Consider the following 26,669-nt stretch of genomic DNA (forward strand, 5'->3'; position numbering starts at 1 on the left):
AGCTGCCGCAGGCGGAGGTCCACGCAAGTCCCGCCTCTCCGGCCGGGCCGGGAGCGTGAGGCGGCGGGGCGGGAAGCCGGGGGCCCGGCGCACCCGGACCTCGATGGCGAGGGCTCCGCCCTGTGGTCCTCGGTTCCCGCAGCGGCTGAAGAAGCCAGGCTCCCCCGGCTCAGAGGTGCTCTGGCCACAAGGGCCCCCTGCTGGACTCTCCGATCCGGCCCGTCTGGGAGCGCAGGGCCGGCCGGCTGGCGGCAGGCTCCCCAGGGGAGGGCCAGAGCCTCGCCCCCGGCCCCCGCAGGAGCCCCCGAGGTCGGGCTGGGACGCGGCGCCTTGTCGTGCACACGGGGGCGTCCTGGTCACCGGGGAGGCGCGCGCTCCTCCAGTCCGCGGGCGGGGCGCACGCCTGCCGCCCGACGCCACGGCCGGGCGGGGCCCCGTGGGGAGGCCAGGCAGGTCCCGGGGTGGGCGCCGGAGCGGGTCCAACGGCCGCTCTTTCCCGCGCCCTGCGCCCTCCCCGGCCCGGCCTCCCGCGGCCTCGATCCCCGCGCAGCCTTTCAGGCCTCTTCTCCTGGCTCTCCCAGGGCACCACTGTCTCTCCTCAACCCGCCTCTGCCCTCCTCACAGCTGCCCCTCCCCTCCTCACACCCGCCCCTCCCCTCCTCACACCCGCCCCTCCCCTCCTCACACACCCCGCCTCTCCCCTCCTCACCCGCCCCTCCCCTCCTCACACCCGCCCCTCCCCTCCTCACACACCCCGCCTCTCCCCTCCTCACCCGCCCCTCCCCTCCTCACACCCGCCCCTCCCCTCCTCACACCCGCCCCTCCCCTCCTCACCCGCCCCTCCCCTCCTCACACCCGCCTCTCCCCTCCTCACACCCGCCCCTCCCCTCCTCACACACCCCGCCTCTCCCCTCCTCACCCGCCCCTCCCCTCCTCACCCCCGCCCCTCCCCTCCTCACACCCGCCTCTCCCCTCCTCACCCGCCCCTCCCCTCCTCACACCCGCCCCTCCCCTCCTCACACCCGCCCCTCCCCTCCTCACACCCGCCCCTCCCCTCCTCACACCCACCCCTCCCCTCCTCACCCGCCCCTCCCCTCCTCACACCCGCCCCTCCCCTCCTCACACCCGCCCCTCCCCTCCTCACACCCGCCCCTCCCCTCCTCACCCGCCCCTCCCCTCCTCACCCGCCCCTCCCCTCCTCACCCGCCCCTCCCCTCCTCACACCCGCCCCTCCCCTCCTCACACCCGCCTCTCCCCTCCTCACACCCGCCCCTCCCCTCCTCACACCCGCCCCTCCCCTCCTCACCCGCCCCTCCCCTCCTCACACACCCCGCCTCTCCCCTCCTCACCCGCCCCTCCCCTCCTCACACCCGCCCCTCCCCTCCTCACCCGCCCCTCCCCTCCTCACCCGCCCCTCCCCTCCTCACACCCGCCCCTCCCCTCCTCACACCCGCCCCTCCCCTCCTCACACCCGCCCCTCCCCTCCTCACACCCGCCCCTCCCCTCCTCACCCGCCCCTCCCCTCCTCACACCCGCCCCTCCCCTCCTCACACCCGCCCCTCCCCTCCCCTCCTCACACCCGCCCCTCCCCTCCTCACACCCGCCCCTCCCCTCCTCACACCCGCCCCTCCCCTCCTCACACCCGCCCCTCCCCTCCTCACACCCGCCCCTCCCCTCCTCACACCCGCCTCTCCCCTCCTCACCCGCCCCTCCCCTCCTCACACCCGCCCCTCCCCTCCTCACACCCGCCCCTCCCCTCCTCACACCCGCCCCTCCCCTCCTCACACCCGCCTCTCCCCTCCTCACCCGCCCCTCCCCTCCTCACACCCGCCCCTCCCCTCCTCACACCCGCCCCTCCCCTCCTCACACCCGCCCCTCCCCTCCTCACACCCGCCTCTCCCCTCCTCACACCCGCCCCTCCCCTCCTCACACCCGCCCCTCCCCTCCTCACCCGCCCCTCCCCTCCTCACACCCGCCCCTCCCCTCCTCACACCCGCCTCTCCCCTCCTCACACCCGCCCCTCCCCTCCTCACACCCGCCTCTCCCCTCCTCACACCCGCCCCTCCCCTCCTCACACCCGCCTCTCCCCTCCTCACACACCCGCCTCTCCTCACACACCCCTCCTCTCCTCTCCTCACACACCTGGCCTCTGCTCCCCTCCCCGCCGCCTCCTGCTGGGTCTCCCGCCTCCGCCTCCTCCCCGCCCCCTCGGCCTCCCGCCTCCGTCTTCACCCGGGGTAGCTGCCCCTTTGAAGCCCCCGCCGGCTTCCTACCGCGCGCGGAGCTGCCCTCAGGCCCCTTGGTTTCAGCTCCTCTTCATCCTTTCCTTTTCAGCTTGACTAAGACCAGCGCAGAAACCGGCGGCAGGGGGCGGGGTCATGGCCGAGGGGGCGGAGCCTACGCTCCGGTGAAGCCCCGCCCCACCCCGCCCGGTCCCGGGCCCCTTGGGCGGGCCGCGGAGACACCGCCCCGGCTGTTTCAGCGAGGCCGTGCATGGCCCGCTGTCCTGAGCCCACAAAACGACCAGGTGTGTCTCCCAGGTACTGTTTGGTTGTTTTTAGTGTTTGTAGGAAGAATGAGACGGAGAAGGAGAGAAAATTCGGACAGGTTTAGGGGACAGGCCACAAAAGCCCCACCCCAGTCGAGCTGGACCAAGGGCCTCAGAGGCTGTGCTGGGCCCTCCTGGAGGGGCTGGTGTGAAGGACCCCATAGGACTTGTCCCTGGGAGCTCGAGCTGAGGGGGGGGGCGGGGGTGGTGGTGGAGTAGTGCCCTTCGGGGTCAGCTCCGGTTCCCTCCGCCCCCAGCTCTGCCCACAGCGGTGAGGGCCTGGCCAGCAGACGTGGGGCTGGTAGTCTGAGGAGGGCACCTTCCGTTTGCACGCATCTTCCTGGGGAGTCTGTTCTCTATCTGGAACAATCAGCTCTTCATGCAAGGGCGCAGAGCTCGGGTGTAAACTGGCTTCATTTGCTCATTCACTCATGCATTACAGAAATAGATGTGGCCATTTTTCCAGCTGTACCCGGGCCCTGGAATGTAGCCCTAGGTAGCCAGGGAAGAACTTTGGAGAACAACTCCTTGGGCCCTGTCCCAGCTCAGGCCTAAGCCTGGCTCCCCAACTCCCATCCCCTGGGCCTTGCAGCTTCCTCCCCTTCTCCTCCGGGGGCCTCCCCTCCAGCCACACCACACACCCTCGCACATACACAGATACACGGACTCCCCCACACCCACCTGTGGCTCCCAGAGCCCAGAGACCTGCACTGGGGGGGCCGGACCCACCGCGCTGGCCCGGCTCTCAGCCGGGCTGCCGGGCCCAGGGTCCCGGGGGACACCCGTCAGACTGGGGCCCTCTGGACCCCTGCTGGCCTCCACCTTGTGATGAGGCCCAGACACCAGGTCTGGAAGGGCTCCTGCGAAATCTGGGACCGTGAGTGCAGAGACCTCACCTGGCCAGGGGCCTCTGTGGGTGAACCTCAGTCTGACCAGGTGAAGGCGCGGGGCAGCCATGGACATGCCCTGAGCTGACCAGCACCTTCGCCTCCCCCGGGCCTCAGCTGGGACTGTGGCTCTCAGGCTCTCGGCTCCCCACCCGTGTGCAGCACCCCTGGGAAGCAGGACCACACCCCTCCCTGGCCCCGAGGCCCCACAGTCCCTTGCGGGCTCTGCTGTGGGCGCAGCCCTGCCCTGTGCCCCCCGCCCTGCAAGGCCTCCGTCTGTCTTTTCTAAAATCACACTCAGGCTCCTCCTTGCCTCGTGGGTTCCTGCCCCCTCATCTGCCTGAGGTGCCTCAGCACACAGACTGGCAGGAAGGCAGGAAGCTGCTGCCACAAGGACCCCCCACTGGCTGCCCAGGAGGAAGTTCCAGAAGGGGTGAGGGAGTTGGGTCAGCATCCTGTTGTTGCCTTGAAAACAGAGAGGAACTGAGTGGCTGGCTGGCTGCCGAGGCGTGAGCTCTCAAGATCAAGCAAGGGGGAGGCAGGGTTCCATGTGTGTGGCCACATGTCTCCCCCACCGCCCCAGCCTGCTGTGCGGAGTTGGGGGCCTGCCCTCCCTCTGGGCTCTGGGCAGTGGGCCCGGCCAGGCACAGCTGAGCACAGAGCCGGCCACCAGCACCATTTCCAACCCCGGTCAGAGGCCCTTCCGCCTGCCCTCGCCTGAGGCTGCAGTCCGAGCTAGACCCTTCCTGGGGTTGTGGGCAGGCCCTGGCTAGGGGAGTGGGGACTGCAGGCCACACTTGAGGCCTTCCCTGGGCCTGGAGCTGCACCTGGGGGTGGGCAAAGTCCAGGTGTGGACACGGTTGACCCAGGGCAGAGGAGCCCGTCGTGTGGGAAGCTGACCTGAGCTTGGTTCTCCCACCCTCTCATCCATCCCAAATACGTCTGCTGCTTGGCAGGCTGGACACACGGGTGCCCACTGTGTCCACCTCCTGACCTTGCCGAGCAGGGCCAGTGAGCTGGGACACAGCACCTGTGATGGGGGCTGCGGGGGAGGGTTGAGACTCCAGGGGGGCCTTACTCAGAGGCTCCCCTGAGATCTGGAAGCAAAGAGGGAAAGGGTGAGCAGAGGCGATGGAGGCTGGGTGTGGCTGGAGCCCTGGGGCTGACCCAGGGGCCTGCAGGGTGAGGGGCGCTGGGAACTCAGGTGGAGACCACTTGGGGACCCCGCTGGGCAGCAGGGCCCACTCCCTCTGGCAGCACCCAGTGCCTGTCCAGATACCGATCAGAGGCTCAGACAGCAGCTGGCTGAGGTCTTCCAGTCCAGCCTTGATGCGAAGGGAGGAGGGAGCAGCCCTGCCGGTCCCCGAGAGCGCTGGGAACTCGAGGCTGGGGCCGCAAGGTGTTGGCTCCCTCCCCGCTCCTCCAGGTTGCGGGTATTGAGAGCAGAGCAGGACCCCAGCCTGGCTGGGGCAGGAGTCCTCTGGGCTGTGCTCCCAGGAGAGGGCCGAGCCCCCCAGGGCGGCCCCCGCGGGGCTCCAGCCAGGAGCATCCATCCTGCACAGTCAGCATCTGTGGTCCGAAGAGAGCCCCGAGGTCACAGCTCCGTCCCCCTGTTCGCAGTGCTCTGGTCACCCCTGGGCTTTCTCTAACTCTGTCCTGCCCATGTGACATCTCAGGTTTTTAAGTGGAAAGGTGGCTCAGACGGGAAAGAGCCCGCCTGCGATGCGGGAGACCTTCCGTGGGTCGGGAAGATCCCCTGGAGAAGGGCATGGCAACCCACTCCAGTATTCTTGCCTGGAGAATGCCGTGGGCAGAGAAACCTGATGGGCTATTGTCCTCGGGGTCGCAAAGAGCAGACACGACTCAAGTGGCTTAGCGCCACTTTGATTTAGCTTGTGTTTCTTCCTTGGGTATGAGGCTGACTAGCGGTGTTTTTCAAGTGATCACGCGTGTCCAATGGCCCGGATCAGAGAGGAGCATTTGGGGGCCGGCTCCCCAGGTGAGAGGGAGACGTCCAGGCCCCGAGGGACACAGGTGGCCCTCCCGGGTCACTAGGCAGCACTGGTGAAGGGAGCGAGGGTTTCAAGAAGCCACAGCAGAGTGCAGCTGGCCGGCCCCTCTCCTGGGGGAGGTTCCTGGAGGAGAGCAGCTGTTTGGGGAGGGTCACTGGCAGCTGGGAACTTCCCTCAGAGCTGGCAGCCAGCCCCAGTTACCAAGTTTGCTCCCCCGCTAACCCCAGCCTGGCCTGCCCTCCTGAGAAGGGTCACCCCCGCCCTTCCCTTCGCTACTTCCAGCGGGAGGGCTCGGCCCAGCCTCCAGAGAGCTCCAGGCCCCGCCAGGGCCTCTTGCTCACCTGGCTCCACCATCAGGTGGATTCCAAGCGAGCCCTCGCCGTCGCCTCCGGGACCAGCCTGTGCCCCTGCCCAGCAGCAGCTGCACTGGCCGCTTCCCCTGAAACCTCCTCCTTCCTCAGTTTGCTTCCTCCTTCACTTGCCTGCTGTTCATCAGATTTAGCACAGACGTCTCAGAGAGCCTCGGCTGCAGAAGTCCTTCCCACCACGGCAGACACGCCCCGGCTGCTCCCAGGCCTCCTCTGAGGACGGGCGTGGGAACAGGCAGCGTGGGCACCACATTGGAGGCCCTTGGTGCCCAGGAAGCACAGCGGCAGCCTCTGCCTCCCAGACGCCTGGACGCTGCAGGGGAGCGCCCTCTCCCCCTTGGAGGTGAGAGGAGGTGGCGGGGAGGAGGTGGTCCCAAGTGCCTGGCTTCCCCAGGGTGTCCCTCTGAGCCTCAGTGCCTCCTCCCCTGGTTCTCATCTGCCCGGCCCACTCAGGATGCAGGGGCCCTGTGGCAGGGGCAGGGGGGTCTAGACGACAGGGTCTTCCCGAGCTGACCTGGCCCTCGTGACCCCCACCCTGCTCCCCCAAGGGGGGAGGGGTCCGAGCCAGAGGACCCAGAGGCCGTGAGGTCACAGCCTGCCTTGGGCCTGCGGGGTTGAGGGCTGCTTGCTGGGACCTGCACGGGGCCATGGGCGCGTGAGGACGCCTGCAGGACGTGCTTTTGGGGACAAGCAGGCAGACCCGTGAGGGTGGCCCAGGCTCAGCTCTGGATCCTAAACGGGCGCGGCGGGGCCTCATTGGGGGAGGCGTGCAGAGCAGAGGCAGGCCAGGGCCCTGAACACGTGACCTCACCCGGGGCACTGCTGGAGGCGACCGCACAGCCCCAGAGCCCTCCCACAGCCCCGACACCAGAGGCTGCAGGCCTCGGCTTCCAGGATGTTTCCCTGAGGCCCACTCCTGGTTGCTGGACACTGGGTCTTCGTGAAAGGGTGGGTGGGGACAGCAGGAACTCCATGGGGTCTCCTTCAGAATGACACTGACCCCAGCCTGGGGGCTCAACCGGTGTCCTTGTCATTTCCCCAGAGCCCCACCTCCTGAGGCCATCACCACGGGGTTAGGATCTCAGCACAGGAAGTCTGGGAGGGCACAGACGTCCAGGCCCCTGTGCCGCTGGACACGTGAACCACAGGGGACTGAATGTGGCCTCCGTGAGCCCCAGCCCTTTTGGAGCCAGATGTCCTGTGCATGTCCCCAGAGGCCCTGAGTGGGCGCCGCAGAGGGCAGACCCCCAGGGTGTGCTGGAGCAGGGTCCCCGTCACTGGGGTTCGGTGGAGACCCGAAGGCAGGCCCCAGAGTGGGAGGGGCTCAGGGTCCCCCGGGAGGCTGTGTCCTCGGGACGGGTGAGGGGCGCCTGTGGCTTCCTCTGGCGGGTCCCAAGTGGGGAGGGGGAAGGCGGGCCGTCACTGCCCACACCTGGCAGGTTTGGGTGGTTGGTGTCTTTCTGGGCTGACCGCTGCCGGCTGCGTCTGCGGCTGCACCTCTGCAGAGGGTTGGCCGTTGTCCGTCTGCACAGTCAGCCCGTCCGTCTCCACCTCCTGCAGCCTGAGGGCGCTTCTCTTCTCAGGGACCAGAGGCAGACCCGGGGCAGCCCGCATGGGTTCCTGCGCCGGGGAGGAAGGCGGGGCCCCGGGCATCCCCCCGCTGAGGCCCGGTGACCAGTTCCACCTGTTTGTGAGCTACAGCAGCGTGGACGCCGTGTGGACCCACGGGCTCACCGGCCGCCTGGAGGCCGAGCTCCCGGGGCTGAGGGTGTGCCTGCACGAGCGGGACTTCACGCCCGGCAGGAACGTGCTGGAGAACATGGCGGGCTGCATCCAGCAGAGCCAGAAGGTGCTGCTGGTGCTGAGCGAGGACTTCGTGCAAAGCCGCTGGTGCCTCCTGGAGGCCGACCTGTCGCTCATGGGCTCCTGCCTGGAGAGGAAGCCGGTCCTGCCCGTCCTGCTGCGGCCCTGCCGAGTCCCGCTGCATCTCAGCCACCTGACCTACCTGGAGGCCACGGACGGCCGCTTCTTCCAGAAGCTGGTGCAGCTCCTGTGCACCCCCAACCAGCGCCTGGCGAGCCCCCCGGCCCTGCGCTCGGCCCCCGCCCTCTACAGCGGGAAGGCCCTGCTGACCCTGGACTGCATCAACAGGGACAGCCTGTCCTCGTGGGAGGTGGGCAGCTTCAGCACGCTGGCCGTGCCGGACGCCCTGAAGGAGGTGCTGGAGGACCCCGAGCTGTACAAGCGAGCCGTGGGCATCCTGAACGGCGTGCGCTCGCCGCGCTGCTTCCTGCGTTACCTGGGCTGCAGGGTCATCCTCGCCATAGCCCTCATGCTGCTCGCTGTGGTTTCGCTGTTCTTACCCTTGGTCTTGGGGCTGCGTGAGCTCCATCCAGCTCAGCGGCTCCTCGTCATCAGCGCAAATGTATTTTTCTGCCCCTTTTTCCTGATCTTAAGCGTCAACACCCTGTGCTGGCTCCGAAGGTCTTCCAGGAGGACCCTGCGGGAGCTGGCGTGCCGCGTCGGGGAGGCCAACCTGCTGCTGGCGCCGCACTCGGTGCTCGTGGGCTGCGAGACCAAGAACAAGCTGTACTTCGTGTACGTGGTGCTGGGCGACTGCAAGCGGGCCTTCCTGGGCGCCCCCGAGGGCGAGGCCGCGTTCCAGGAGGCCATCCTGCGGTTCTCGTCCAGCTACGCCTGCTGCCTGGCCCATGCGCACTTCCCCCACTGGGAGGAGGCCACGGGGGCCCCGGGCCACCTGGAGGTGGGCCTCTGCTTCTGCCAGTTTGTGTCCCTGCAGCTGAGGAGACTCGGGGCGGTCGGGGTGAACCCCGTGTGACGGTCTGAGGGCAGAGGCAGGGCCCCTTGCTGGACACCCGGCCACCCCTGGGGGTCCCTACAGACCGGGCTGCCCTGAGCTTTGAAGGCAGATTGAACGCAGGAGGAGAAGGGGAAGACAGAGGATGAGATGGTTGGATGGCATCACTGTCTCAACAGAGATGAGTTGGAGTAAACTCCGGGTGTTGGTGATGGACAGAGAAGCCTTGGGAGCTGCCATCCACGGGGATGCAAAGAGTCGGATTCGACTGAGTGACTGAACTGAAAGCAGCCGGTGGGGTTCCTCCTCTCTATCAAAGCAGGCGGGCCATGTGAACTGTGTGTGTTTGAGGATGTTGTGTTTGGAAACAAAAGAGGATAGAATGTAACAACTGAGCATCTAAGTTAACCCTGGTCCGAAAGCCTGTTTATTTAGACCGAGCAGCTGAGCGCACACTCCAGCAGGGGTCTAACCACCAGGTCCTGGAGCAGGGCGCCTGTCAAGCCAGGGCGTGAGCCAGGAGGGAGCGAGGGTCGGGCACCCCCAGACTGCCCGAGCAGAGTCCAGGTGGGTCGGGGTGACGGGCTCATCGTGTGGGAAGCTCACGGGCATGGAGGGAGCTCCTCCCCTGGAATGGCACAGGCTCCGGGCAGCCACCCTGGTCCCCGACCCTGACCCATACCTGCGGCCTCATGCAGCTGGAGCCCGGCCATCGCAGGGCCTCTGTGAGGTGGGCCAGCAGAGGACTGGGCCTCGACCGGAACTAGAGGGTTCTTTACTTCCCTGGTGGCCAAGCCTGGGCTGGGGTCCCATTGTGTGTGCCCCTCAGCCCGGCACTGAGTCACTGGACCCTCTCTGGGGCACATGTGAAATCCTGGAGGACCTCGTCCCTCCCGGAGCTGGTGGCGAGGAGCCCGGCATGCCAGGGTTCCCTGCAGGACTGGAGGTCCCTGTGCTTTGAGGGGTGGGGAGGCATGCGACGGGTCAGGGGCAGCGGCAGGACCTTCAACCGAGGCCCGAAAGGGTCTGAGGCAAAGCTGAGGGATGTCCCAGCTTGAGAGCTCCTAGGGTGCATGCCCTCCCTGCCGTGTGAGCCTCGGAGAACAACTCCTTGGGCCCTGTCCCAGCTCAGGCCTAAGCCTGGCTCCCCAACTCCCATCCCCTGGGCCTTTCAGCTTCCTCCCCTTGTCCTCAGGGGGCCTCCCCTCCAGCCACACCACACACCCTCGCACATACACAGATACACGGACTCCCCCACACCCACCTGTGGCTCCCAGAGCCCAGAGACCTGCACTAGGGGGCTGGACCCACCGCGCTGGCCCGGCTCTCAGCCGGGCTGCTGGGCCCAGGGTCCCCGGGGACACCCGTCAGACTGGGGCCCTCTGGACCCCTGCTGGCCTCCACCTTGTGATGAGGCCCAGACACCAGGTCTGGAAGGGCTCCTGCGAAATCTGGGACCATGAGTGCAGAGACCTCACCTGGCCAGGGGCCTCTGTGGGTGAACCTCAGTCTGACCAGGTGAAGGCGCGGGGCAGCCATGGACATGACCCGAGCTGACCAGCACCTTCGCCTCCCCCGGGCCTCAGCTGGGACTGTGGCTCTCAGGCTCTCGGCTCCCCACCCGTGTGCAGCACCCCTGGGAAGCAGGACCACACCCCTCCCTGGCCCCGAGGCCCCACAGTCCCTTGTGGGCTCTGCTGTGGGCGCAGCCCTGCCCTGTGCCCCCCGCCCTGCAAGGCCTCCGTCTGTCTTTTCTAAAATCACACTCAGGCTCCTCCTTGCCTCGTGGGTTCCTGCCCCCTCATCTGCCTGAGGTGCCTCAGCACACAGACTGGCAGGAAGGCAGGAAGCTGCTGCCACAAGGACCCCCCACTGGCTGCCCAGGAGGAAGTTCCAGAAGGGGTGAGGGAGTTGGGTCAGCATCCTGTTGTTGCCTTGAAAACAGAGAGGAACTGAGTGGCTGGCTGGCTGCCGAGGCGTGAGCTCTCAAGATCAAGCAAGGGGGAGGCAGGGTTCCATGTGTGTGGCCACATGTCTCCCCCACCGCCCCAGCCTGCTGTGCGGAGTTGGGGGCCTGCCCTCCCTCTGGGCTCTGGGCAGTGGGCCCGGCCAGGCACAGCTGAGCACAGAGCCGGCCACCAGCACCATTTCCAACCCTGGTCAGAGGCCCTTCCGCCTGCCCACGCCTGAGGCTGCAGTCCGAGCTAGACCCTTCCTGGGGTTGTGGGCAGGCCTTGGCTAGGGGAGTGGGGACTACCCGCCGCACTTGAGGCCTTCCCTGGGCCTGGAGCTGCACCTGGGGGTGGGCATAGTCCAGGTGTGGACACGGTTGACCCAGGGCAGAGGAGCCCGTCGTGTGGGAAGCTGACCTGAGCTTGGTTCTCCCACCCTCTCATCCATCCCAAATACGTCTGCTGCTTGGCAGGCTGGACACACGGGTGCCCACTGTGTCCACCTCCTGACCTTGCCGAGCAGGGCCAGTGAGCTGGGACACAGCACCTGTGATGGGGGCTGCGGGGGAGGGTTGAGACTCCAGGGGGGCCTTACTCAGAGGCTCCCCTGAGATCTGGAAGCAAAGAGGGAAAGGGTGAGCAGAGGCGATGGAGGCTGGGTGTGGTTGGAGCCCTGGGGCTGACCCAGGGGCCTGCAGGGTGTGGGAGCCAGTGTGGCACAGGGAGGGCCCCCGGAGGAGACTGGCCAGCGTGCGAGGGCCCCAAAGAGAAGGCTCTGGGCCAGGGCCAGTGTGAGCAAGGGCACCAGGCAGGTGGGCCCTGACCTCCGGGGCTCCGCGACAGGCTCCGCCTCAGCCTCTCCCTGGCCCGTAGGACCTGAAGCCCCTGCTTGGGCTGATGGGGGAGCAGCGTGGCCAGGACGTGGCGATGGATGCTACCCAGAGGGGGCACGTCCTGTAACCCCCGAGCTCTCGAATGGCCTTGGTCCCAGAACATTCCAGGGGGACATGGTCCCCCCCACCCCTGAGGGTCCCAACACCTGGCCTCTCAGATGCTCAAGGCAAGGTCGCCTTTGGGCCTCACGTGGAGAAGGAACCTCAAGGAGCAGTGGAGGCTCCTGCTGCCTTCCAGGGACGTCCGCCCCCCCGCCCCCGACTCTACTGGGTTCTCTGTCCCTGGCAAAGTCTCAGCACGTGTCCACCACACCAACTCCAGGCCAGAGCTGACTTCCAGATTACAAGGTGGCACCGCAGTCCACCCTGGCTGCGCCCGACCCGCCCGAGGGTCCACTCAGTGCCCAGGCTGTCGGTGCCAGCGAGCATGAGCCCCGGGCGTAGAGCCTGGCAAACGGTTGCCCTTTCATGCCAGACTCCTGGTGGCAGCACTGGGAGCCGGGGCCAGGGCTGGGGGCGGGGCCCGAGGCCCCGCTGTGGGCAACACGCACACGTATGTGGGTGCACCCACACGTGTGCACGCCCGTGGCCCTGTGGCTCCTGATGGCAGCGGCATTCCTGCCCTGTAGTGCCGAGCCATGGCAGACAGGCAGAAAGCAGGGCAGTCTGTCACTTCAAAAGGCTGACATTTTTCATCCTGAATTAGCACATTTGTGCAACAAGAAAGGGAACACATTTAAACGAGCCATTCCACGGAACGGCCTCTCACAGGCGTGTGGGAAATCACAGCCACTTTTGGACGGTGTGTGGGGGCAGGCAGGCCCTGCCGTAGCCAGCCCTGGGGGCTCTACGGGGCTCATGGGGCTTGGCCCCCACCCTGTCCTGTGCAGACCCCGCCGTCGGGGCAGGGCAGCATCAAGGGTGGGGGTGCTAGGCCTGGAGGAGTGGTCCCTCGAGAGGCCCCCGGCTTCCAAGGTGTTGAGGGCCCCCGGGATGGTAGGCCTCCGACACAGCCCCCGACCCCAGGGGCCGCGTGACGCAGGCCTGCTGCTCCCGGGTACCAGGACCTTTCCGCAGCCCGGATCCAGGCCTGCCCAGGGTCACACTGCCTGCTCTGGCCTCTCAGCCTCACCACCAGCAGCAGTGGCTAGAGGCTGGGGGGTACCCGGGAGTGGGGTCTTCACGGTGGAAGCAGGAGGAAAGGACCCCCAGTGCCCAGGACAGCACCCTGACCCCCACTCTGGGCAGGTGAGGGACCTTTGTGGGCAGATGTCCTGGGAAGCGCTTCCGCTGGGCCTGGGGCTAGCTCTCAGTGAGGCGACAGGCAGGGGGGCACTGAGGCTTTGCCCAGTGCTGGGAGCCCCTCACAAGGCTGCTGGTCACCAGTCCGGCATGCCACCCGCTGGGGTGCCCCCCGCGGACTCTGCAGAGGCCCCCACCTTGGCCCCGAGGTTTCCCATGAGACAAAAGAGGAAGGCAGTCACATCCTGTGACCCCCTTATCCCAGCTCAGGCCTGGACTCAGCAGGTGTGACCTGGGACTCAGTGATCAGCTCCCCAGGCCCCATAGGACCCTCCAGGGCCTTTTAGGACCCCTGATGCTCCCTAAGGTTTTCTAGGCCCCTCCACTGACCCTCCACCTGGCTGAACTCTGCCCTGTGGGTCAGGTGAGCCTTACCAGGGATGGTTGGGATGAACCAGAGCTGTCCTTGCCATAATCTTCACCCAAGGAGACAGGGAGGTGGGGTTCGGCCTGAGGTCAGCAGAGGGCTGTCCTGCACCTGCTCTGGGTGTCCCGGGCACTGTGTTGAGGCCATGAACTGGGGTCCTCTCCCCAGAGGCCCATCCCAGGGGGGAGACTTGGGTGGGGCCTGGAGGCATCAGGCGAAGCTGGGGCAGAGGGCAGATCCCAGCTCTTTCTAGACGATCCCTATGGGTCTTAGGGTCCAGCCGTAGCTGAGAGACATCTTGGCAAAAAAGACAGCTGGGCTGGCTGGCGCTGCGGGGGTCCACACAGGTGACTGGGCTGCTGTGAGGACAGCGGGGGGCTGGCTGGCGCTGCGGGGGTCCCCTGCAGGATGCCCTTGGCTGAGGCGGTGTGCAAAAGGCACCCTGGAGCTGGGAGCTGGCAGGGTGACCCTAGGGGCTTGGGAAGCCTGGCTCCAGAGCAAGTGGCCCACGTGCCCGGGCGGACACTCCAGCACCCCAACTTGGGGGGCTTGCCCGGGTCCTAGTTTTACTGACAAGAAGACTGAGTTTCAGGGTGCTGGCCCCAGAGACTGCGCAGCTCCACACCACCATGGCAAGGCTGCAGTCAACTCCTGCTGGCCCAGGTCCCTGCCACATGGTCCTGGCTGTGGGGCGAGTGGCAGGAAACCCGAGGGGGGATATCCCACCTGCAGATGTGGCCACCGGCCGGCAGTTTGGGAGGCCCGTTCCGAAGGGAGTCCCTGTCCAACACCCGAGGCCGCTGACCCTCTGCCAGCCCCTACCCTCTGCCCCAGCTGGGGAAGGAGGATGTGTGTGTGTGTGTGTGTGTGTGTGTGTGTGTGTGTGTGTGTGGAGGGAGCTGCATTGTTGGCGCCTGGAGGGGAGGTGGGAGTGCGTGTGTGCACACTGTTGGCATGTGAACGTGTGCCTGTGTACATGCGACTATGTACCCTTGGGCTCTGCATCCAAGAAGTCAACCAATTTCCCATCAGAAATACTAAAAAAAAAAAAAAAATTCCAGAACGTTCCAAAGAGCAAAACTTGAATTTGTCAAGCTGGCAACTATCTACAAAGTATTCACATGGTATTAGGTATTATAAGGAATCTAGAGATGATTTAAAGTAAGCGAGAGGATGTGTGTAGCTTACATGCCAATAATACACCATTTTCTGTAAAGGACTTGAGCATCCCTGAATTTTGGTGCCCACAGATTTCGACTATCTGTGGGGGGGTGGTCCTGGAACCAATCCCTGAAGTACCAAGGGACGACTGTGCGTGTGCATGTGAGTGCGTGCACACGTGTGCGGACGGGACCCTGGAAGGGTCACTACCACATCGTAGCGCAGGGGGCCGGGGGAGGCGGGGAGGAAGGGAGAGTCCTACTGCAGAGTCTGCCGCTGGGCCTTCTGCAGGGGGCCTGGCAGGCCACCCGGAGCCGGGTCCTGGCCCACGCCCTGACGCTGGCCGGAACCCACAGCCCTCTTGGTCTGAGTCCATCCTGGAAGCGTGTCCTGGAGCCAGCACGGTGCTGCCTGCCCCCTCAGGTGAGCCTGGTGGGCTGAGGGAGCCCGCAAGATGTGCAGGGAGGGTGGGGCCCTATCGTGTGTCTCTCTCAGCTTAGGTGCACCCGAGGGGGTGAGGGAAGCATCAGTTCATGAGGTTTGCTGCTGAAAACCCAGGAAGGCCTTACGAGGATGAACAGCACCGGTGAACTGTTTTAATTTGAAATGGTTTAAATTTCATCTCAACACCCTTGGGTTTTAATTCTAGGAGGTGAGGGAATTTCAGTTTAAGATCTGACTCTGACCTTGTGGTGTTAGGCGGTGTCCTGAGAAGCAGGCTGTTAAAACGTTCCGAAGATTCCTGGGGTTTGAAATCCTTAGGAAATCTAATTAATTAAGTTTGTCTCTTTGGGGAGATGTCTTAAAAAGTTCAGAGGGATTAAATATACTAAACGGATAAGACCATAAGGAAGGCTGAACGCCAAAGAATTGATGTTCTTGAACTGTGGTATTGAAGAAGACTCTTGAGTCCCTTGGACTGCAAGGAGATCCAACCAGTCTATCCTACAGGAAATCAGTCCTGAATATTCACTGGAAGGACCGATGTTGAAGCTGAAACAAAAACTTTGGCTTCCTGATTCGAACGAAGAGCTGACTCATTGGAAAAGACCCTGATGCTGGGAAAGATCGAAGGCAGGAGGAGAAGGGGAGGACAGAAGATGAGACGGTTGGATGGCATCACCGACTCAATGGACATGAATTTGAGCCAGCTCTAGGAGACGGTGATGGACAGGGAAGCCTGCCCGGCTGCAGTTCTTGGGGTCATAGTCGGACACAACTCAGCGACTGAACAGTGGCAGTGACATACTAAGGAATAAGTGAGGGCATATGCGAAGGTTACTAGATTAATAGCCGTTTTTAAGTTGAGCTTTAAAGCTTTTTTTCTAAAGAAAACCCGGGGTAAAGCGGACACGAGGCAGGAGGGCGCCCAAACGGGGTGCGGGGCGCGAAGCGGGAGCGCGCCCGAATCGGGGGCGGGGGGCGGGGGGCGGCAGGAAAAAGGCCGAGGACGGGGGACGCTCAGGGGAAACCAGGTGGAATCTTTACTCAGAGAAAAGCGACAGAGCTAGCGGCTCACGCGGGGCAGGAGGGGCGGCTACAAGGAGGGGCCTGGGAGCAGGGGCGCGACCACAGCGACCACAGCGACCACAGCGACCACAGCGACCACAGCGGGGGCGGCTTCGGGCGAGGGCGGCCACAGGCGCTGCGGAGACAGAGCGACGAGCGATGAGGGCGCGCGGGGCAGGGCGGGCGCAAGGGCAGCCCATCGCCCACCTGCGGGCGGGGACGGCCAGGCGGAGCTCCGCCCTCCCGCCTCCGGGTCACCTGACGCTGCGCCCCGCCCCGCCCACAGCCCCGCCCGCGCCCCGCCCACAGCCCCGCCCCACCCACAGCCCCGCCCCGCCCACAGCCCTCCCCCGCCCACAGCCCCGCCCCGCCCACAGCCCCCGCCCCGCCCACAGCCCCGCCCCGCCCCGCCCACAGCCCCTCCCCGCCCCGCCCCGCCCACAGCCCCTCCCCGCCCCGCCCCGCCCACAGCCCCTCCCGCGCCCCGCCCACAGCCCCTCCCCAGCCCCTCCCCCGCGCCCCCGCCCCGCCCCCGGCCCCAGCCCGGCAGGCGGGTCTCCAGGGCTGAGAGCACTCCCGGGTAAGCCTCTAGCAGACTGGGCCGGCGTACCCCGGGGCCCCGGTCCCTAACCCGGGGCACACCTACGCGGAGCGGCTGCGACTCAGAGGCCCTCACTGGGGGGCTGGGGGCGGCGTGCTCCCCGCCACCTTCTGCGCCGCCTCCTTCTCTCCCTGCAGCGAGGCGTCCCCGGGGGGCTTCCCGGGGGGCTTCCTGGAGGGCTCGGTGACCGCCGCCGCGGCCGCCGCGCGGGCTTGCGCCCTGGACGCCTTCCTGGGCCCCTCCTTGAAGGCGTGGTAGCTCGCGGACAGCCAGGGGGTCTCCGTGCCGTGCTTGCGGCCCACCGGGTAGGCGCCGATGGCCGCCAGGAGGCTGCGGTGGTGCTCGGGGTCCAGCTCGGTGTAGTACATCTCCAGGGTCAGCGGGGTGCAGATCTTGTGCTGCGGGAAGGGCGGGTCAGGGGCGCGAGCGGGGCGCCGTGGCGGGCGGGGCCGGTGGGAAGCGCCGCGCCCCTGGGCTCGGGAGGCCAGATCGGCCGGGGTGCGGGCGGCATGTTCCAGGGCCACCCGCGGTTGGGCGGTCACCTTCTGCTTTTAAGCAGTTCGATAATACTGGAGGCAGGGCCCCTAAACGCATTTATTTCTGCCGTGACTTCAAGTCACCAAGGGGCGGCCTCCGATTCAGAACTGAAGGCGCCACCAAGAGCCAGCCCCACACTGAAGGCAGGTGGCTGACCCGCCCGCGTCCCGCGGGTCCCCAGGGTGTCCCAGCGAGTGCGGGGCGTTAGCAGCCTGGTGAACCCCTGGACATGTAGTGAGGACTGGTGGCCACTGTGCGGAGCGTTTTCATCGTGGAAACCACGGGGAAAGGAGAAGGATTTAATTACTGAAAACTTCAGAGTCTCAGAAAAAATACACTGAAAAAAATCATTTCCTTATGAGGAAAGCTGAGAGAGGAAGAGGAGGAAGGGGAGCCCCTTCAAGCGCAGGGAAAACTCTCCACCGCCACCTGCTTCCTTAGGCTTCACTGTTCAGATTACAGGGAGAGAAAACTTCCTGCTAAAACACCTTTTCTTTGAATTTTTCTAAAGGTAAAACGTGACTGTTCCTGGGAGGTGATGTTCCCACAGAGCTAGGAACACCCATTGCCCTCTTGTTGGCAGTGGTGGGGAGGCCAGTCCTTCCCCTGGACTCCCCACGGAACCCTCCCTGGCACGGGGCTCCACAGCCCTTCCCAGGCCCAGTGCCCAGCACGCCGGACTTACCCGAAGCAGGAAGCCATCTGGGCAGCTGAACTGGTCGTACCAGATGGCCTTGTACATGATCAGGAGGCAGCCCATGAGCGCCATGGTGAAGGCGATCATCCGGCCCGTAGGCATCTGGGGTGGACAGGTTGGAGGGAGAGGGGAGGGTGAGGCTGGGCTGGGGGCGGGGGGGGCGGGCAGTGGCCTCTCAGAGAGGAGGGCGAGGAGGGGCAGACCTGTCACTGCAACATGAGAGGCTCCAGAGATCACTCATCAGGCTGAGCGAACTCCAGGAGAGGGCGGAGGACAGAGGAGCCAGGCGGGCTCCAGTCCTCGGGGGCGCAAAGTCAGACACAACTCGGTGACCGAACAACAGATTATAAAAGCTGTCAGTAATAAAGAGCTAGAAACGGAAGGGAAAACACATTTGCCAGATACACAGCAGGAAAAGTGACTCTGCACCATACGCGGGAACCCGGGAGTCACGGAGGAAGAGACACAGGTGACCCAGGAGGGAGGGTCCGGGGCGGGAGCAGGTGGCACGTCTCAGGGCAGGACCTCCGCTGACGGCGGTGGCTCCCCCCGGCTTTACGGCAGCGGCCTCCCCGGCAGGAACCTGGTGCTGCCCAGAACTGACCGCACCTCTGATGGGGTGGCTCGCCGTCCAGCTCCTGAGAGCAGGACGCTAACCAAGGAGCCCCGCCCACCCACCCAGCCCCGAGTCTGGGTGCCCACAGCTGGCAGTGCCTGTCCAGGCCCCCACCCCAGCCCTGACCCCCAGGGACAGGCCGGGCGCTTACCCTGCTGCGCATGTCCTCCGGGCCCCCGCTCAGCTTCTGGCCCTCCAAGTCGGAGAACTTTGTCGACGGGTCCCCGGAGGACAGCTGGTATTCCGTCTGCGTCTTAATGACCACCTGTGGGAAGGGACGATGCAGGGGGCCCTGAACTAGGAGGGCTGAGAGGGAGGGGGCCAGAGGTCAGCGGGCCTGCAGTGTGGGTGCCAGTGGCGGGGCTCTGGTGGTTACCAGCTGAGGCCAAAGAGATGCTGGAAGTCTGCTGGGGCTGAGGCAGGCCAGGACCTGGCCAGACCATGGAAAGAGGCCCTCCGAGGAAAGGGTGGTTCTGGGTGCTGGGGGAGCTGACCGGGTCACATGGCGGGCTCAGCCTGGCCCTTCCTCTTCTGGGTACACTGTCTTGGAGGAGGCCATACCTAAAGCTGCCTGGCCCTCCGTCCTCTGTCTCAAGGGCAGGCTGGGAAGGACCCCTCACCTGGTCAGCGAACGACGGCTGGAGCTGGCTGACGTCCAGGGGGCTGATCAGAGGGACGCTGTCCATGGTACCCCCGTCCCCAGAGCCTGTCTTCCCAGAGAAGCTGCAGTTCAGCTTCACCATGGTGGACGGCACTCCTTGTCCTGTCCAGAGGCAGACACAGAGTCACTGGCCACCCAACAGGGGCCCACATCAGCTGGACATTGAGCGGGACCAGGTTAGCCCTGAGGCTCCTCACACCAGAGCTGGGACAGGTCATGGGCGACCAGGCCAACCTCCTCAGGACGAACCGGGTGAGTCCAGCCACAAGATCATAGTCCCTTCCTGCCCGCCCGACTCCTCTGAGCCCCACAGCCATGCAGGTGATAACGCTGCTGACTGGTGACTGCCCAGACACGCACACCACAGTCTTCCACTGGCCCACGGCTCCAGGAACATTCTAAGAGTGGCAAGCAACAGAAAGCAATCCCAGACAGAAGCCCGGTGAGTCGGGTGGCCAGACGTAGCAAATAGAAGTACAGGACACCAGGTCAGATCCGAATTTCAGATGAGCAGCGGATGCTTTTGCCTTTCGTAACATATCCATGTAATAGGTAGTACAGGACACACTTATACTAAAAAGTTATTCATTGTCTATCTGAAATTCAGATGTAACTGGGCGTCCTTTATTTTATCTGGCGACCCTACTGGAGATGGGAAGTAACGAAGAGCTCCAGAAAGAGGCTGCTGGTGAATAAACCCGAGCTCTGGTCACATGGAGCGTGGGAATCACAGGGCACGTGGGGGTGGGCCTTCTGGGGGGCTGGGACCCCAAAAGGAGCAGGAGTGGCAGGCGGAGAGGACGGAAGGGCAGAGCTCCCCTGGGGAGGGCAAGACAGCTCCGCCTCTGGGCTGACCGCTGAGGAAAGGAACACAAGAAATGACTGCTGACCGAGAAAGAGAAACACAAAGCATGCTGGGTCCATCAGAGAAGAGAGAAACGGCCCCATGTCCATCAGAAATTAGATCTGCTGCTAAAATCTTCTGACAACTCCAGGCCCAAGGAGCATCACCCCTGAATTCTTCCAATCACTTAAGCAGGAAACAATGCAAATTTCATATGAAACTCATCCAGAGGAAACAAGGGCACCTACCCCAGCTTGTGAGGCCAACAGCCTTGATCTCAGCGTTTGGCAAGGACGCGTGAGAGAAGGGGCTGAAAGCTGTGCCACCCACCAACGCCAGTGACAAGGTCCCAGATAAAAGGCAAGCACAGGGGATCGAGCAAGACAGACAAAGCCTGGGTATAGTTTGGAATTTAGCATCTGAAAAGCAATCAATAGTTTTACCACATGAACAGAATAAAAAAGAAAATTCATCTGGTCAATTTCAATAGTAGCTGAAAATGTATTTGATAAGATTCAACATTTGTGTACTATTTTAAACATTATTGGAATCCCCTGTGGTCCAGTGGTTAGTGCTTTGTGCTCTCACTGACGAGGACCTGGGTTCAATCCCTGGTCGGGGAACTAAGATCCCTAAGATCCCACAAGCAGTGTGGAAAAACGTCTGTTAGCACACTAAGAAAACTTCCTTAATCTAATCAAGATTATCCACAAAAACCATACAGCACCCCTTACTGAATGTGATCAGAGAAAGCTCTGCTTTTAAAATCGGGTTGGGGACTTCTCTGGACCACTGGTTGGGTCCAGTGGTTAAGAGGCCATGCTTCCATGCAGGAGTTTGATTCCTGGTCAGGAAACTAAGCAGCCAAAAAAACAAAACAAAATAAACAAAAATTGGGAGGGAGATACAAGGCCCTTTATTATCAGTTGTATAAATCATGCTGGTAGTGGTCCTATTCAAACAGTAGGGTAGGAAAGAGAAATAAGAGGTACAAGGCCCGGAGGAGATTAGGTAATACTCTCATTAATCACAGAAAGCATCTTGTGTGTGTAGAAAATCCAAAAGAATCTGCAGAAAGTTATACGGATTAAAAGTGAGTTAAGCAGAGTTGAGTTTAAGATATTCAGAAATCAATTCTGTTTTTATGTATCAGTGACAAACAAATTAGAATATAACTTGTTGAAAGATTCCATTAAAACAGTATTGGAAATAATGAGATGTTCATGAGTAGGTCTAAGAAGACATTAGAAGGACCTCCCTGTGGAAAAACAGGAAACCTTCATCAAAACATTATTGACTAGGACCTAATCACTCCTAAATTCCCTGAATGGGAAGGACATGGCCATGGATTTTTGGAAGGCTCCATGTTTACATTTCCCCTCAAAGTGTATAGAGTCAAGAAATCGGAATCAAAAGTCCAAGATGAATGTAGTTTTGTGTGTGAATTCAACAGGCTTTGTGATTTTATACGGAAGGTAGAGGGGCAAAGACACTCATGACAGCTTGGGAAGGTCCGAGGGGGTCGGGTCTGCCAGGCGGCCAGCTCATCACACAGCCGTGTGGTGTCGCTGCATAGAAGGCCCGCAGACACACCCCACACACGGGTCAGGAGGCGTCCCTGCAAAGCGAGGGCACAGCCACCTTTCAATAAACAGCGTCCACATGGCAAACAGTGGACCCAAGCCCCACCTCGCAACCACAGAAAAATCTACTCCAGGTGGAAAAGCCGAGGTGGACAAGCATCGTGGAGACAGCTCAGAACACTTGCCTGGCCTTAGGGAGGGGAAGCCCTTCAGTGTCATGGATAAGCACTAGCCACAAAAGGAAACATCGAGAATAGAGCTACATTAAAATTAAGAGCAGAGGATGAGATGGCTGGATGGCATCACCCACTCGATGGCCATGAGTCTGAGTGAACTCCGGGAGTTGGTGATGGGCAGGGAGGCCTGGCGTGCTGCGATTCATGGGGTCGCAAAGAGTCGGACACGACTGAGCGACTGAACTGAACTGAAAATTAAGAGCTCCTTATAACAAACTTATAGTTACCAAACTTGCTTATAGCGGGGGTAGGGGAGATAAATTAGGATTTGGGATTAACATATACACTATCCATAAACTTTGGCCACCTGATGCGAAGAACTGACTCATTGGAAAAGACCCTGATGCTGGGAAAGATTGAAGGTGGGAGGAGAAGGGGACGAAAGAGGACGAGATGGCTGGATGGCATCACCCACTTGATGGCCATGAGTCTGAGTGAACTCCGGGAGTTGGTGATGGACAGGGAGGCCTGGTGTGCCGCTGTCCATGGGGTCGCAGAGTCGGGCACGACTGAGCGCCTGGACTGAACTGATACCTGAACCAGATGAATGGCAAGGGGCTTCCCTGGTGACTCAGCGGTAAAGAACCCGTTTGCGAGGATGCAGGAGACATGGGTTTGATCCCTGGGTGGGGAAGATTCCCCCAGAGGAGGGCGTGGCAACTCACTCCAGTATTCTGGCCTGGAGAACCCCACGGACAGAGGAGCCTGGTAGGCTACGTCCATAGGGTCTCAAAGAGTTGGACACAACTGAAGTGACGGGGCATGCACGCATGCAAACAGCAAGGGCCCACTGTGGCCCAGGGAGCTCGACTCAGGGCCTGTAACGACCTATAATGGGAGAGAATCCAGACAAGAACAGTCAGATACGTGTACAACCGAACCACTGCGCTGTGCGCCTGAAACTGACACCACTGTCAATTAGCTACACTGAGCTTCTGCCCAAAAGAACACCGCCTTCAGGGGGCAGAGACGGAAACTGGGACTAGGAGCAGATATCTCCAGCTCCTCAGACGGGCAAAGGCTCGTTTGTCCAAGTCCTTACTCTGGGCACATGTGGACGTGAGCTTATTTTGGAAACAGGGTCTCTGCAGATGTAGTCAAGTTCGGATGAGCTCATACTGGATTAGGGTGGACCCTGATCCAGTGACTGGCGTCTTTATAAGCAGGGGGAAATCTGGCCACAGACACGCAGGCAGGACGCCATGTGAAGATGGAGGCAGCTATTGGAGGGAGGCGGCCACAAGCCAAGAGACCCCCGGGGCTCCTGGGGGCTGGATGAGACGAGGAGGGGTGGGGGGCGCCTCCCGTGGAGCCTGGGAGGGAGCGCCGCCCTGCCAACACCTTGGCGTCCGCCTCCAGAGCTGTGAGTGAGGCAAGCTGTGGTGATTTGTCACAGCAGCCCAAGGAAGCCAGTAAGCCTCAGACATCTAAAATGCAGAGAGCGTCTCAACGTGGGCAAGAAACACAGGTAACCCAAGAGAAAATCGGACAGAGGAGGATTTCAGAGGGCCCTGAGCGCGGAAGTGGGGCTCCGCCTAGGCTGTTGGCTCTGCGCCGGCCTCCCTCCTGCGTGCACACCCAGCAGGACACCCCAACCACGGGACGCGCTGTTCCTGCGGTGGAGTGAAGGGAAGGAGCCGTGCAGCCTGCAGGAACAGCCCTGAATCACAAAAGAGCACTTAAGCCAAGCACAAGGGAGGTCGGAGAATAAGCAAGCCAGCGCCTCACTCAGGCCCCGTGGCGCTCAGGACCCGGGGGTGCGGCCGGCTCCTGGGTCAGCAGAGCCCCAGGGGCCGCTCAGGGGACCGCGGGCGCTTCTCGTCCCCACCGGGATGCTGGGTGCCGGGGGCTCACTCGTGACCATTAGGCTGCACCCTTGTTTCACGTGCTCTTCTGAGTTTGTTATATTTCAGGACAGGAAAAGTTAAAAACAAAACCAGGGGACAGCGGGCCAGCCACAGAAGTGCCCACACTGTGCCCTCGTCTAGGACTGGGCCCCCACCCTCCCGTAAAGGATGGACTGACTGGCTGTGCCCTCCTCACGAGGACCCTGTGGGGGTAAAGGGTACAACCAAGGGCTGCTGTCCACCCTGAACTCTGAATGTGGCTCCCCGTCCCCACTGTGGAGGATTTCAGAGGGCCCTGAGCGCCGAAGTGGGGCTCTGCGCCACAAAGACTGCCTGGCCTCCAAACGCCCACACTCGTGTCCTGCGAGACCCTTCTCAGGTAACGGCCCCACCAGCGCCGTGGTCCTGGGCACAGGCGTCGGCTCTCACTCCGCCGTCCAGGCCTTGCTGTGGGCTCCCGTGCTGGCGGACCGGCGGGAACGAAGAGGTGGAGCCCCTGCTGGTGGCAGAGACAGAGAGACCTGCAGGGTGGTGAGTGGGAGGTGCTGGACAGGGAGGCTCAGGCGGCCACTGTGCGGTGGGCAGGAAGCCCCTGGCCTGGGCTGGGAGAGGGGTCGCCCTGCCGTGGACTCCCCAGGCGCCCAAAGAGGAGGGTTTTCTTAGGGTCTTGAAACGGGGCCCTTCCCTGAGCGCCTCGCCTGGGCGGTACAGACCAGCAAAGCGCCCCCACTGCCACCCACCCCAGGCAGGGGGTGAGTGCTCTTCCTGATGTGTGTCGAGGTCTGGCCCGGGCTGGCCTGCGGATGACATGGGGGCACCTGGGGCGGGCCATCTGTCCGTCATTCTCCACCAGGACAGCGCTTACCTGACGTCCACTCTCCAGGAGGCAGAGAGGGCCAAGGAGCACCCAGTGCTAAGGGATGAGAAGCCCTGAGAGGGGCGGGGGGGGGGGGGACAACTGGGATGGGGGGAGGGAGGTGCAAGGTGAGGTCAGGGAGCCCAGGGCTTGAGGGGAGCGTGGCGGGGGCGGGAAGGGCAGCATCCAGGGGGGCCGGACTGCGGGCCTGCACGCAGCAGACGCCCGGCCACTCTCACACCCAGCCCGCGGTTGAGGAGCGCTGTGCTGCGCGGAACGGCAGAGGTGCACCCCGACGCCTGCAGACTGCCGATTGCAGGTTGGTGGCCTCGCCCTCTGGGCAGGGGATGGCCGAGGTCTCCCCCTCGCCCCACCGGAGGTCCCTCCCCCGGGGAGACCCGCCCCTGGGTTCCCTTTCAGCCCCAACTCCTTTGATCGGCGTGACGTCATGTTACATCATCTGGGGTTTCCACGGCAATAGAGACAGGCAGGCCACGGCACGTCTTCTCGAAGAAAGGAAGCTTTGGAGACCCATGTACCCTCTGCGCCTGGTCCCAGGCAGAATGCTGGGCGGCACGGGGAAGGCCGGGTCCCCATCATTCCTTTCCCAGGCGGAATCACGTGGACCCTCTGGGCTGGCTGGCTGGGCGCGTTCACACGACAGACAGAGCTGGGGGAGCGGGAGGGCTCTTCCCTCTCCCACCCGCCCCTCCCTCCACCTTGCGGCGTCACTGTGCTTTCTGCAGCGGATCAGCTGCTCCCCGCTCTCTGCAGTGCGCGTCTCCTCTGTGAGACGCGGGGAGCGGGCACAGGATGAGCAGAGAGGCCGGGATCGCGCTCCGACGGGTGGGAGGGCACAGACCCTGAGCTGCCAGCCCCCAGGCAGCTCTGCTGCAGGCCGCGTCACAGACTCGCTCACACGCGCCACCCTGGGATGCTGCGTCACCCGGAGGCGCGCGCCGGTGCGCACCGCGCGGGCACGAGCGTCCTGTGCGCACCGGGCGCGCGTGTGCCGGCGGGGCGCGGGGGCTGCGCGCTCTGCTGGAACCCCGCGGAGCCCCCCCCACCCGCCCGCCGCGGCCCCGGCCCAGGCGATCTCCCGCCCGCTGGCCTGCAGGCCAGTGGTGAGCTCCGCTGCCCATTCAAGGGCTGGGGTCTGCGGGCGCCAGTCCAGCCCGAGGCCCGGGCGAGGCGGGGCAGGGAGCGGAGCCTTCCCAAGTAGCCGACACCTGTGGACCCCGAACCTGTGGCAGGTGGTTCAGAGAACTGCCCCTCGGCTTCTTGGCCACTGCCAGCCTTCCCGCAGCCTGCCTCACCACCGCAACCCCGTGCCGCTGCTGGCGGCTCTCCTCTGTGCCCTCGTGGGTCCGAAGCCCCTCCTGCGCCCCCCACCCCAGACCAAGCTAAACCGGCCCTAGAACCGGCGCCCCCTCCTCACTTTCGGACGCCGGCTCCCACTGGCTCTCTCAGACCCGCAGAGGTGGAGCTGGCTGGTGGGGAGGGGGCTGCAGTCACCAAGCGGTGGGGATAGCTGATGTCCCAGCGGTCCAAGATGCCCCCCTCTACTGAGGAGTCCGGCAGCACGTCGCGTCTGTGCCGGACACCCACGGCCCTTCCGAATGTCCAGGCAGGGAGCTGCTTCCCCCCCGGGGGCTCCCGGATCCTCCCGGAGGCCTGACAACATCCTGCCCTGGGGTCAGCCGGGCCCCTAAGTGGAGGACCCCTGCTTGGCCAGCTGCCAGCGGGTCCGCCGCAGTGCCCCCACCCCCACCCCGCACACACACCTCGAACACTTGCATTTCATACATCTGCGCACACGCACCTCGCACATCCATGCACACATACAGTATACCTGCGACCCCTGCACATACATCACACTCCCCGCACACACACACCACGCATACCTGCGCCACGCACTTGCACACCCCTGCACACACTTGGCTCCACACCCCCACACCCAGACCCTGCTCCACAAGAAACGGAAAAGGCTCACAGGCGTCTCCAAGGGGCAGCTGCGCAGGATGCGGCGGCAGGACAAGGATGCGAAGGAAGGATGCGGTTCCAGACGCTTCTTCGCTGGGGCGGGGCGGGGGCGGGGCCGGGCCCCAGACCGAGGCTGCGGTTGCCCAGGAGACGCAGGCTGGGGGAGGGGCACCGCGGTCTGCAGCCGCCGGAACCGGCCCGCGCGTGCCCGTCAGAGCCTGCAGCGCGTCCCCAACCTGTCACAGACACACACCCACATCCAGCCATGCACACACCTCACATGAATGCATATGCCTCACACACACATCACACACACGCCGTTCACACACGTTGCACACACATATACCTCACATTCTCGCACTCCAGGCAGGGCGGGAGGTGGGGTGAGGGG

General features: G+C 63.7%; 2 protein-coding genes and 1 long non-coding RNA gene across 4 annotated transcripts; 1 reads left to right on the forward strand and 2 right to left on the reverse strand.

Moving 5' to 3' along the window:
- Nucleotides 1-2,168: 2,168 nt before the first annotated feature.
- On the forward strand, nt 2,169-9,041 carry LOC138427804 (uncharacterized). The gene is made up of 3 exons (XM_069567785.1): nt 2,169-2,527; nt 5,909-6,158; nt 7,399-9,041. Exon 3 carries the CDS (start codon nt 7,428-7,430, stop codon nt 8,652-8,654), a length of 1,227 nt encoding a protein of 408 aa, XP_069423886.1. The 5' UTR covers nt 2,169-2,527; nt 5,909-6,158; nt 7,399-7,427; the 3' UTR covers nt 8,655-9,041.
- On the reverse strand, nt 2,542-3,595 carry LOC138427806 (uncharacterized). The gene is made up of 2 exons (XR_011252185.1): nt 3,445-3,595; nt 2,542-3,040 (listed from the first exon to the last, which is right to left on the reverse strand). It is a non-coding gene; the product is annotated as an uncharacterized lncRNA (long non-coding RNA).
- Nucleotides 9,042-15,586: 6,545 nt separating the features above from the next.
- Nucleotides 15,587-26,383, reverse strand: CALY (calcyon neuron specific vesicular protein). Of its 2 annotated transcripts, none has more exons than XM_069567786.1 (6): nt 26,289-26,383; nt 18,889-19,031; nt 18,420-18,533; nt 17,641-17,754; nt 16,464-16,816; nt 15,587-15,953 (listed from the first exon to the last, which is right to left on the reverse strand). In XM_069567786.1, the coding sequence occupies exons 2-5, from the start codon at nt 19,009-19,011 to the stop codon at nt 16,490-16,492; spliced, it is 678 nt and encodes a 225-aa protein (XP_069423887.1). In that variant the 5' UTR covers nt 19,012-19,031; nt 26,289-26,383; the 3' UTR covers nt 15,587-15,953; nt 16,464-16,489. The 2 variants fall into 2 exon arrangements, with proteins under 2 accessions (XP_069423887.1, XP_069423888.1); XM_069567787.1 differs by having other exon boundaries at nt 16,460-16,816; nt 26,289-26,339.
- Between the last annotated feature and the right edge of the window lie 286 nt (nt 26,384-26,669).

Source organism: Ovis canadensis, chromosome 22, assembly GCF_042477335.2.
Source record: "Ovis canadensis isolate MfBH-ARS-UI-01 breed Bighorn chromosome 22, ARS-UI_OviCan_v2, whole genome shotgun sequence".
In the NCBI taxonomy this organism is placed as follows: Eukaryota; Metazoa; Chordata; class Mammalia; order Artiodactyla; family Bovidae; genus Ovis; species Ovis canadensis.

What these genes read in the sequence shown, in the direction of transcription:
- CALY (XM_069567786.1), bottom strand. Translation starts at nt 19,011, where the DNA reads ATGGTGAAGCTGAACTGCAGCTTCTCTGGGAAGACAGGCTCTGGGGAC. An exon ending in CGGAGGACATGCGCAGCAGG is followed by an intron (nt 17,755 to 18,419) that starts GTAAGCGCCCGG and finishes TGTCCACCCCAG; the next exon opens with ATGCCTACGGGCCGGATGAT. An exon ending in CAGATGGCTTCCTGCTTCGG is followed by an intron (nt 16,817 to 17,640) that starts GTAAGTCCGGCG and finishes CCCTTCCCGCAG; the next exon opens with CACAAGATCTGCACCCCGCT.
- LOC138427804 (XM_069567785.1), top strand. Translation starts at nt 7,428, where the DNA reads ATGGGTTCCTGCGCCGGGGAGGAAGGCGGGGCCCCGGGCATCCCCCCG.